The sequence below is a fragment of the Anguilla rostrata genome, chromosome 4 (assembly GCF_018555375.3).
Source record: "Anguilla rostrata isolate EN2019 chromosome 4, ASM1855537v3, whole genome shotgun sequence".
Lineage (NCBI taxonomy): Eukaryota > Metazoa > Chordata > Actinopteri > Anguilliformes > Anguillidae > Anguilla > Anguilla rostrata.
Window position 1 is genome coordinate 42,856,570 of NC_057936.1, and position 12,850 is coordinate 42,869,419.

General features: G+C 42.3%; 1 protein-coding gene across 2 annotated transcripts in view; it reads left to right on the plus strand.

Moving 5' to 3' along the window:
• The first annotated feature begins 317 nt into the window (after nucleotides 1-317).
• LOC135254128 (gamma-aminobutyric acid receptor subunit rho-3) overlaps nucleotides 318-12,850 on the plus strand; it is a 69,987-nt gene continuing 57,454 nt past the window's right edge. For both annotated transcript variants that reach the window (XM_064334104.1, XM_064334105.1), the window contains exons 1-2: nucleotides 318-941; nucleotides 2,698-2,810. In XM_064334104.1, coding sequence (XP_064190174.1) covers nucleotides 799-941; nucleotides 2,698-2,810 — 256 coding nt within the window. In that variant the 5' untranslated portion in view covers nucleotides 318-798. The remainder of the gene's footprint in view (nucleotides 942-2,697; nucleotides 2,811-12,850) is intronic.

Consider the following 12,850-nt stretch of genomic DNA (forward strand, 5'->3'; position numbering starts at 1 on the left):
GTCTTTAGCTCTCACCACACGGAACGCTTTTAGGAACATAATGGCGCAGAGCAGGGCGGGCTGGGGAATTTCTTCTAAACTAGGTTACAATATTATTATTATTTTCACTCTGTGGAGTCCAATATTAGAAAAAAGCTGCTTGATTTATCTCCCGCCTCCATGGTTTGTAGGTTATTGAAAGATTTCTGTGACAGGGCCGCAGATAAGAGGATTATCTGGAATTAACGTCATTCTTTTGTCATTATAGGAATAAATTAATATTTGGTTTTAAATCGGTGGGAGGAGGAAAAAAGCTTTGCTGTGGAAACAGATTGTGCCAACAGGATAGAGAAAAAGAGATCCACACAACTGGACAGGGAGGGAGAGAAAAGGGAGAGAGAGAGGAACACATGACTCGCCAACAAAAGAGACTCACACAACATGAGTAAGTGGGAGCGTGGAGAGAGAGAGGGAGAGAGACGCGCATGATTCAACAGGGAAAAAGAAAGAAGAAAAGACAACACTGCTGAGAGAAAGTGACAGAGAGAGACAGAGACTGAGAAGGTGACTCTCTGAGATACTGACTGGACTGTGGAATTGGCAGAGATAACCATCATGTAGAGGAGTGTGGATTGCATAATCTGGACCGGTTGAGTGGGCTGAGAAAGAGACATTACTGGCTGTAGCTCCCTGCGCTTGTTGTGTTGTTGTGTTGGAGCCGGGACGGCGTGTGAGGACATGTGAAGGACCTCGGGGGCTCCCAGAAGGATGTGCAGGCGGGGGTTATGGTGACACGGATCGCCACCCAGGCCGGTGGAGATGAAGGCAAAGCTACTGTGTCTGCGGCTGCTGAGCCTGGTCTGGCTGTGGCCGGCCTCTCTGCCCATCGGTAGCCCTCTGCCTGGCCGTCGAAGACACAAGGATGTGTACCTGGGGGAGCATGTCAAGAACAAACACGGAGGGTGAGGCTTGTGTGGGGCCCCTGTAACAATCCCTGTTATTCACAAATCATTCCTCCTCCACTCCCCACCACCACCCCCCAGTCCCTCTGCCAGTATCACCCCCCTCATTCCCCTCCATACTGCCTTTCCCTCAAAGCTGCCTTCAGCCCCCCCTCACCCCAAACTGTAATGGTAAATTATTTTGACATCATCAGTAACCCCCCTACTGACACCTCACCAGCACACACTAAACCCCCCCATCATCACAACCCCACATCCCCCCACGATCACTTCCCTGTTTCTTATAGCAGCCCCCCTCCTGACTCTTCTCTCATACAATCTAGTATAGATGCAGAATTATAATGGTGGTGCCTATTAAGCAATGTGATATTTTAAAAAATGTATTCTGTATTGTGTGTCCACATTGGGTACAGCGAACAGACAAAGGAACATTCTGGAGCATAATCATTGAATATCTCTGGAGGGGTCCTCTTCATGAGCATTTTATGGTTTCTGCCTTATATGGAGCCGCTGATTTGGTGTTTCATGTACATTGCAGGAGGAGTGCATTGCCTTAGACATGTAACAGTTATTATGCATTATTCTCCAGCAGGAAGAGCAGAGTTTGGGGTCTGTAATTAGAGTAATCTCATGATTAGGGTATAAGTACAACATGGAGTTGTGCCAGGCCACCCAGTGAGCGGTTAGTACATGGATCCTTGCATTTGTTTGCCAGTGGCTGGGAGTATAGGCAGTGGGTGGGGGGGGGTTGTCAATCATCCTTTTAACATGTAAAATGTTGTGCTGGTGAGCCCAGAGCTTTCATCTCATGCTCCACACCTGCACTTGCCGGAAGATTTTTCCTTCACGCACAACGACTTTGCAGGCTTTATGTGTGTGTGTGTGTGTGTGTGTGCACGCGTGTGTGGAGGCTCAGGGGTGTGTCCCTCTCCCTGTTTTATCAGCATGGGGGCCCCATCTGAGAGGTCAATGCTTTGGATTCTGGATTTTGGCTAATTCAGTGCCTTGGACCTGCTTGATCTGATTGAACATCATGATCCCAGTCACACCCTGAGCTCAGCACCACCTATTTTCTTGTTGGTTTCTCATAGTTATTAAAAATAGCAGAGGGAAGAGCTTTTTACTGTTCTGCACCTTGTCTTTGGAGTTCAGCTGAATCATAAGTGCAGCTTCAATAGGCTAGTTTAAAGCTAATCTTAAGACTTAACCGCTGTTGTGTTTATATTTATAATGATAAAACAAAAGAGACCCAAGAAGTGCTTCCTCTGTGCCTTCTTGGTGTTGATGCTGTGACAGTCTCAATGCAGGTATACACCAATTGTCAGGTAGTTTTTAAGGTAGGGGCTACTATATATCTGTGCTAGCGCTAAACCTTGGGGCTATTGAGTGGGTCAGTCGGCAAAGCAACAACTGCAGGCTGGGTATTGTAGATACACATAGGTGGCTCAGCAATGACATTAGAATTCATACCAGTGGGACTCCCATGATTTGGCAGGCCAGATTTGAAAAAGAAAATGAAAGGATTAGGATGTCTTTCTGTGACCTGGTCACATAGCAAATGCTGGTATATATATTTTTCTGTTGCAAAACTTTTCTGGGTTGGAAGAACCAACAACCCCAAATATTTCTCCTTTATCAAATATGTTATATAATAGCTATGACATAGCTCATTATAAGAAAGTGATTTACAAGATAATTCATAATGAAATGTCAATGTTGTTATGCGTGGTTTATCACTGTTTTTCTCTTCTCCCAGACGCATTGATTATAAGATGAAGAAATCAGACAGCACAAAATCCCTGCTGATAAAGTCTGAGCAGCTCCTGCGGATTGAGGATCACGACTTTGCCATGAGGCCGGGCTTTGGAGGTGAGCTCACACATGCATTTCCACCATGCTACTCACAGTGAGACCTGACCCAGGATCAGTGCTGTGCTGAGAGCCAATATGGTTTGGGAAAGTGGCGTGGGACCAATAGACATGACCCCAGATCAGTGCTATACAGAGTAAACAGGGATTGGGAAAGAGGTGTGGGGCCTATAGACATGACCCCAAATCAGTGCTGTACTGAGAGCTAACAGAGTTTTGGAAAGGAGTGTTGGGCCTATTGGCATGACCCCAGATCTGTGAGGATGAGAGTGACAATGTGGTTACAATGTGCACACATATTTTTTTTGTCTTATTCTAGCTGATTTTTGTAATATATATTTTGTGTCACTGATGCGCGGCAGCCAGAATGCTCGCCACACATTAGGTGAGGTGTAGAGAATGAGAATGATTACTAGCCAATTAAACCAGAGGATGATTTGGTGACACGTTGAGAGAGCCAGGTTGGCCAGGACACCAGAGAACTCTCATCTGAAAAATGACATCTCCTAAAGCACAGTGTTGAGGGGTTCAATCAGGGGAAGATCACTCCCTATTGGCCCAGCAACTCCAGTCCCAGCAGCAACTTAGTTTTCCTGGGCTTTCCCCTATCCATATACTAACACAGCCTGCACCTGCTTAGCTTCAGCCATTCAGTAGGAACAGAGCACATGGCAGTGAGGTCCCATTCCATACCTTGGTAGTCAGGCTTCAGTACCTCTTTCTGACAGAATAACATTAAACTATGTTACTGACTTCACATTTTGAACGATAGTCTACTTTTCTATGATGATTATTAATAGCTAGCCTAGCACCTTTAGGGAATTATTACTTTCTTTATACAGATTCAGTATGTACTGACATGATTTCTAATTTTTGCTGAACTTTTGTATTTAGCCGCGTTTCCACCGCAGAAACTTTACCCCGGAACTAGGAACCTTTTGAGGAACTCAGTGCGTTTCGACCGCAGGAACTAGGGTCTAAATTTAGTTCCGGGGGCTTTATTTTACCCCCAAAAAAGTTCCTGCTCGGGGGGTAGTTCTTTCCAAAAGTACCGGAACCTTTGGGGTGGGGCGCAAGCGCTGAAAATTTCTGATTGGTCGACTACTTGCAGTGTTTTATTTCAACCACCATGTTTAAAAATCTGCAGCCGCAAACCGATTTATTTTCATAATAACTTCAAATCAAACTTGTATGTTATGCGGCGCAGTAGCCTAGTTTTGGTTATAGCCTGCCAACGTCTTGGAATTATAACGTGCGCTCTTCTGTTCTTTTCTTGCTTTAGTATTCGTTTTATAAAATGCTAAGCATTCGTGCTGGGACAGCATATTACGTACCAAAATATTAAAACGGATTAATTCGGTTGCTGAATATTTTCTTCCGGATTTTCTTTGTTAGCCCGTTGTAACTGACTCAAAACGTTTGATACAGTTATGTGAGGTTTGCGGTAGTTCTGCGTAATTCACATTGGTGATACAGTAAAAGCAAACTGGAAATCACCTTCCGCACTTTTTGTCAGGGTAAAATAACAGTTAATTCTAGTAATCGTCCCTTTAGCTTTTTCAGACTGCCGTAATTTTACTCTGCCATTCTTCAATTCCACAAAAAGACCAGGAAGACTATGGACTAATTTATAGCGCATGGTTCGCATCTGGAGGGCACACTTCGCTGCTCGGCTAGCAGTAACTTTGAAGGAAAGCAAACGGTGGCTGTACCACTGCTAATTTAAATTTTCACGCAAGTCCGAGTTTTCGTTCTATTCTTGTCATTTTGCGATTAGCCTATATGGAATTGACGATGAGAAAGTAATCAAACAGCAAATTGTTTACAACGTGTGCATGTTTTCTGCTGTTGTTGCCAGTTATATTGGAAATGTGAATGCATTCTGTCGCCTCGGATGTCAAGACATGAAAGTGAATGTTCGCATAAAAACATAATGAATGTGTTTGAGAGGATATATAAAACAGTTACAATCTGACTATTGGCCTGTTATATCCTATTTGTTGCATAACAACGGTCCAAGTTCAACTACCAACGACAGTTTTGCTTGACAACGGTAAAATATGCCCAAACGGCTGCAGAAGAATATTTCAATTCCAGGTGATTAAATCGATAAAAATCAATAAATACAAAAGTAACCATATAGAGTCATTGTTGGTAACCCGTTGTATATAAGTGGAATAAACCCCTCCGGGCTGTCCCAGTTATTAGAAAATAATGTAGGCTACTTCGGTGGTAGTATGGGGTTACAGAAGAAATCATAGGACAGCTGGACCGACGACAACCTCGCTTTTTCATACGTCAGTGGGCTAATTTGCCTAATATTCGCGGGACTTTAGACCGCGGTGGAAACGCAGACAACAATGGGCTGAAGGACCTTTTAGTTCCTTGAAAAGTAGTTCCTGGGACTAAAAGTTCCTGGTACTTTTGGTGGAAATGCGGCTTTTGTTAGCAGTCTTCACATAATTCTATTTGTGAAAATGCTAATGTGACACTGACAAATATTCTGTATTTTTTAAGGGGTATCAGTTGACAAGACATAATAATATGAGTGGAGTACATGGGAAAATGTGCTCCACGTGACAACATAACTTCATGTAACATACTGTAACGTGCGACACAGAAAAGTTTCATGTTAACTTGAACACGTGCTCCACATGTGATTACATGTGGAAAAATGACTGCATGTGATATGTGGTACATGTGATACACACATGTGGTACACAGGATTTAAGTTTGGAGACTGAAATGGCCATTGAAAAAGAATAATTTTGTGACCAGTTAGCCATTTCTTTATTGATTTAGAAGTATTGTTGGATCAGTTCGTGGCCAGGTTTCAGCTTTCTGACAGAGAACCAGTTTTTTGGCCGAAATGTCTTGGTAGCCTACTTTCCTTAGTTAATGATTCCATTGACCTTAAAAACAGCCACAAGACCAGTAACACTGCCATCCACCACCATATTTCTCCACAGATATGATGTTCTTTTCATAAGTATCTTTGTATCTTTTGACACCAAACCAACCACTAGTGCGTGTGACTGAAAAGATCGATTTTGGTCTCATCTGACCTTAACACCCAGTTCTAACCAATTCCAATGTCATTTCCATGTGGTCGCGACATAGCTCAGGAGGTAAGAGCGGTTGTCTGGCAGTCGGAGGGTTGCTGGTTCGATCCCGCGCCCTGGGCGTGTCGAAGTGTCCCTGAGCAAGACACCTAACCCCTAATTGCTCCCAGTGAGCTGATTGGTACCTTGCATGGCAGCCTTTCACCGTTGGTGTGTGAGTGTATGTGAATGTGTGAATGAGAGGCATCAGTTGTAAAGCGCTTTGGATAAAAACGCTATATAAATGCAGTACATTTACCATTACATTTTTGCAAACTCCAGATGCTTATTTTTGTTGACAGAAGCTGTTCTTAAAAAAAAGGCCTTTTTGCATGAAGCATGGTATTTGATATTAAATTTGGAGACTTTGTGTCTCAAAGATGCAACCAGGTTTTGTTGATCTCCAACTGCATGACTTTTCCTTTGCCTTTCAAAGCATCAGCCTCATTGTACTTGGGGGCAAGATGCATTTGTTTGCAGACAAGTTTTCTATTGTTTGAATGGTTTCAAAAAAAAATCTTAATTATTTACATTACAGTGGAAGGTTGTTTCTTCAGAGAGTTCTTTGCCTTTCCCGTGGTGATCACTGAGACATGGATTTTGCATGGGTGCCACCCAATTGGGTCACTGGTACCAGCCACAGTTGGCACTGGCATGGTCTGGATTTGATACAGACTTTGAAGCCCATCCGTGCACTAGAACAATACTTTAACAAGGTGAGCTGTCCAGCAGCCATGGGCCTCATTTGTCAAAATATTCTTGGATTTAAACTTAAACGTAGTCTTAAAATCATTCCCCAAGTTGTGCTTACGCTTGATTTGTTAAAAAAAGAAAAAAAAAGGAAAACGTAACAAAGAACAAAAAAGTTGCTTTCGTAGCGTATCTGCATGTTTTGCACCCATAATATAGAAATCTCGAATGAGCTTCAATTTCAGCTCACATGAGCATGCCTTCAATTACCCTGTCTTGTGAATGTGGCCAATAACAGCCTTTTTAATTTACAGTAAATAAGGTTTCATTTCAACATTTCTTGCACTGTTCATGTCTAAAATTGATTTGAAATAAAATCTTATTCTTAAAGTGTGAACTAGTCCACTTCAGAGATTTGCTTACAGCTCTCAAATGTCCAGAACCTCAATTTATACAACGGCTTGGCTGAATACTCGATTCGGATTGGTCCAAGGGTGCGCATTAATTTTAAATAAAGGGAGTCTGCTGCCTTTTAACAGTTCTAAAATCAATGTGCAACAAAATCCAACATACTAAAGCAGTTAAACAGAAACATTATTCTTTCGATTTTGAATTATTATTACATCCCCTCCCATTTTCAATGTCCAATTTCACAATTGATGGCAAAAGCCCTATTCGCACGGGACTAATATTACCTGGGGACCTCATGTAATTTAGAAATTACCCCCCCACGTCTGTGTTTCGTGCGGCGCATTCGCACGAGATAAGCGAAGTCTGTATTTTACTCAGATTTACTGACATTATCCCCCCGGATATGATTGAAAATGTCAAGCCTCTGCTCTGCGTAACAGTAAAATACGACCCCAAATCACCGAGATGCCGATTCGCACGGGACTAATATTTTCACATGACCTGTGTGTTTGGCGAAATATGGTAGGTAATTTGCAGTGGAATTTTTACTTTACAAATCACGGACATGGCAGATTCGCACGGGATTAAGATCACAGACGACCTCCGCAATTATTGCAAGTTACTAGAGGTCCCCAGGTAATACTAGTCCCGTGCGAATAGGGCTAAAGTCGAATCACGGTTATAGTTACTGTAGCTAGCTTCATTTATGGTTGGCAACCATCCTGCAAAATATGGAATCATCCCTTATTTGGACAGTAGTATTAGTGTTCTGTATTTAACTCCTGGCTACGGGACATATTTTCTTCTGTATCTTTGCGCACGATTACCATGTAGCATTCCGCTGTTTACCAAGCAACTGTCAGATGAATTACTGACGCGATTCATTTCCTAAAATTTGATTTTATGATCGTCATCGTGATTTGACAGTGCTGGGTAATGGGACGAGTACTGAAACAGCAGTTATTAGCTAAATATCAATTCCAAACATCGGAATTGTGCTGTATAAAAATATTCACTATTTAGCAGTTTTTGCATGCTAGTTTATTGTACCTAGCACTATGGAGTTCATGGACCAAATTATGATACTCTCCCAGTTGTGTCCACGCTTGGTTTATTTCGTGTACCCAGCTTCAACGTCTACATCTGGCTTGCTGTCTACGCTTCAAAATAAAGATAGCAAGAAGCTTCCTTTGCTTTGTGTCCATTTGTTTGAGTTAGCGGACAGGAAATGGAGGGGGGGGGGTTAAAGTTCACAACATGACGTCACACAAATGGGACATGTCGTGACGCCCACACCTCCGCACAACCAGAGACTGTAAAAAATATGGACAAAGCTACTGTGACGTCACCCATTGCCTCTCCGTGGGTCTGTAAAACACGTTTTGAAGCTCAATGGCGGGCGCGGCCATGTTCTCGATTTGGAGCCAAAACCATAGAGTTAAGCGGTCTTGTGATTTTTACAATGTGATTGACAGTCCGGTGCGGAAAAGCCCATCAACCTGAACGAACGATTGCAGAACGAACTTGAGGCTAGCTGACTGTCTGCCGTTATGTTTTAAAATATATGATCAAATGTTTACGGAGTTTAATTTCCATCCGTGACTGTACTGTGTCATGTAATCACGTTATATGTATGACATTAATACTACAATTATGTTCAGTTATCTTCAATTTATGTTTCTCGGCAAAACGAATATGCTTAGCTAGCATATCAGCTTGCCAGTGAGCTAGGTAAGCTATCCGTGGTTAGCTCACGCATTAGCAATATGAACCACAGGGGAAGAACATCGACTACAGTGATGGTCAATCAATCAGAGATGTGTAGACTACTGGTGATTTTTGACTAGGCTAATTTTCATGTAACTGTCTGGTAGACCTGCTGTTAACCGAGCAAGTTAATGTCGTAGGTTTTCGCCACAGTCAGTTAATGAGCCATTAACTGCTACTACTCCATCGCCGTTTGTGGTGTTTACTTGCTGGGTGACGCTAGCTGACCGATCGTTCGCAAGTCACTTTTTACCGAATAAAAATTAACACTGTCAGCGGTGATTAACAAATCTACCAGGTATTTTATTAACTGATTTACAGGCGTGTAAATATGACAACGCACTTTGAAGAGCAAGTTTTCCACCTGTTGCATAAAGACAAAAATAATGTACATTGAATTTCTAATTATTATTATTTTCTTGCTAGCTTCTAGCTTTGTCACATTCGTGCAGCATAGCCCAGGTAGACATTTACGGAATGTACTCGACTGACAAGCCGTCAAACACGTTTGACAGATGGAATATTTGCCGGTTAGGGTTAGCTAGCTAGTCAAATGGCTTGGTAGCCGAAGTTGCGAACTGTTTTAGCATAGGCTACTGGACTACCACATATAGCAAATAAGCGTTAGCTGATTACGCTTTCTGCCAACTAATTATTTGGTTAAGTGGGCTAAAGGAAATAGTAAAAATAACTCGGCTACCGCAAAACTTCAGAGTATGATTATTTTATGGTCGTCTAGTGCAGCTGTAAATAGCACACGCTATAATGAAACCACTACAAAACGGGATGCCTGCATTTTCTGACTTCGCACAGGTGGACCGTGGTGGGAGCCGCAATGTCAAGGCCAAGAGACGCCACCTCCCACCCCAGTGACCACAGATTGTAGCCCCTACTGTAGCTCAGTCCTCCGCAGTAATCCGGAAGTGACGCAAACTGTACCTCATTGGTCCAGAACAAATATTGGCACTGTGCCCAAATGACGCAATAAATCATGAAATCGACCCATGGACAGTCATAAGACGAATAAAATACACCTATTATGACTATTTGTTCTTGTGAGAAAAAATTATTGACTTTGTATTTTGATCGCATTTGTACCGTAGACTTACATGGAAACCGGATATGAAAACACCTATACTGGAGCCATCTGTAGTGGCGCTAGTGAGCAACCAGGAACTACAACACCAGGAAATGAGCTTCAAAAACGAAGTCTGGTTTTGGCCGCTTGCGCACAACCCTGTGGGAAGGTGCCGCATTGCCTGATCTGGTGTGAATGCAGCCTAACAAGCCGTGTCACCATTTTGACTTAAAACCAGAGACTGTAAAAAATATGGACAAAGCCACTGTGACGTCACCCATTGACTCTCCGTGGGTCTCTAAAACACGTTTTGAAGCTCAATGGCGGGCGCGGCCATGTTGTTATGTGGTCTTGTGATTTTTATAATTTGATTGACAGTCCGGTGCGGAAAAGCCCATCAACCTGAACGAACGATTGCAGAACGAACTTGAGGCTAGCTGACTGTCTGCCGTTATGTTTTGAAATATATTATCAAATGTTTACGGAGTTTAATTTTCATCCGTGACTGTACTGTGTCATGTAATCACGTTATATGTATGGTATTAATAATACAATTATGTTCAGTTATCTTCAAGTTATGTTTCTCAGCAAAACGAATATGCTTAGCTAGCATATCAGCTTGCCAGTGAGCTAGGTAGGCTATCCGTGGTTAGCTCACGCATTACGCCGGGCACCCACCGCACGCGTCGCGTAAGCGGCACGGCGAAGCAGCACGACGCGGCGCGTAGCGTGTCTCCACTGGTTCCGTTTGTGTCGCGCAAAGGCTTGCTTAAAGCTCTATATTCCTAGTAGCTCTCGCAGTCTGCAGTGGGATTACATCGTGTATTTCACGTTTGTTCACGATTGTTGATTATGGGTTAAGTGAATACTTTGGTGAGAGACCCTTTTCAGTTTGTTAATTTGGTAATATTTCGTTAACTCGCAAATACATGAGAAAGTAAACGCTTTCAAGAATTACCATAAACTTAATCAATCTCAAACTGTATTAATTTATTTGCTTGGTTAACAAGCGTGCCAATTTCATGAAGAATATGTAATGATCATAATAATAATAAATAATCCGTAATCAACCATTGGGAATTCCCGTGTTGTCTTGTCATTCACGTCAAAACATTTATAGGATCAGATTTAGTAAAATCAGCTAATCATGAAAAAGACAGTAACAGTTTAATCTTGAAGGGATATGAACACCACAACGCCATGAACACCGGAAGCTTTGAAGTACAAGTGCAATAAAGGCTTGCTTACAACTTCATTTATAAAATAGGTGCATTTTCATCGGCAAGACCACTAAATAATCTGATTTTTTTAAAGCTCTGTGGATTATCTGATTTTTATTAACAAGCCCTTTTTGAAAGCACGGCGAACGAAGACATCGGAGAAGTCAAATAGGCTGAGCAATGGTTGGTTAAAAACTACCTTCCAACACTCGAGCTAACAAACCGCTGCTCGGTGCATTCACTTCTACGTCATTCAATAGGCTACGTCTTTCTGTGGTATATTTTCAAATTTACCCCACCCCCTCCGCAAAATAAGACAGCGAAACTAAGTTTGCCTTTTCTCCAGGTTCCAGTTATTTATTTATTTTTACAAAACGAAAAGGCTTGTATTTTTTTAGCTGCTTATAAAATATCTGGGAGGTAACTAGGGACACACCCCCAGTAATATAAGGATGAAATATAAATCAGAGCATGTATACCTAGCATTTTAGAGCATATTTCTGTGTATAAACAGGCCATCGTGACGCGCGACAAGCCAAAAAAAATTGAACAGAAGCGAAAAACTACGCTTCAGTTCGCTTGTGTCGCGCGAGCTTCGCAGCCGGTACGCGACGCGTTCGCATCTGGTGGAGACGACGTCGCCCGCTGCCGTTGTAATAACAGTACTTCAACTACGCTTCAGTTACGCGCGTAATACACGCGTAGTGCGCGTGCGGTGGGTGCCCGGCTTTAGCAATATGAACCACAGGGGAAGAACATCGACTACACTGATGGTCAATCAATCAGAGATGTGTAGGCTACTGGTGATTTGACTAGGCTCATTTTCGTATAACTGTCTGGTAGACCTGCTGTTAACCGAGCAAGTTATCGTCGTAGGTTTTCGCCACAGTCAGTTAATGAGCCAGTAACTGCTACTAGCTACTCCATCGTCGTTTGTGGTGTTCACTTGCTGGGTGACGCTAGCTGACCGATCGTTCGCAAGTCACTTTCTACCGAATAAAAATTAACTCTGTCAGCGGTGATTAACAAATCTACCAAGTATATTAATAACTGATCTGCAGGCGTGTAAATATGACGCACTTTGTACAGCAAGTTTTCCACCTGGTGCATGAAGACAAAAATAATGTAGCCTACATTGAATTTGTAATTATTATTAGACTTTTATTTTTATTATCAAAACCAATGGAGAAAAGCCAATATACGCAAGGAGCCCCCAGTACCGATTCTGAGAACCACTGTCTTAAATGCTCTTGTCGGTCTCTAAAATGTTAAAAACATGTTCCTTTCTAAATGCCAGTCTTACAAAGATGGTTCATTTCGTTAAATTCTGTGTGTGTGATTTCATCGTGTGTTGTATGCTATTCAGCAAATAAACCTTTGTGAAACTGAAAATTTTGCAGTGTTTATCCCAAAATCGGGATTATAGTAGCTTTGTCACATGCGTGAAGCATGGCCCAGGTAGACATTTACGGAATGTACACGACTGACAAGCCGTCAAACACGTTTGACAGATTGAATGTTTGCAGTTTAGGGTTAGCTAGCTAGTCAAATGGCTTGGTAGCCGAAGTTGCAAACTGTTTTAGCATAGGCTACTGGACTACCAAATATAGCAAGCTGATTACGCTGGTTAGGTAGGCTAAAGGAAATAGTAAAAATGACTCGGCTACCGAAAAACAGAGGATGATTATTTTATGGTCGTCTACTGCAGCACACGCCATAATGAAATCATTACGAAATAGGATGCCTGCATCTTCTGACTTCGCACAGGTGGAC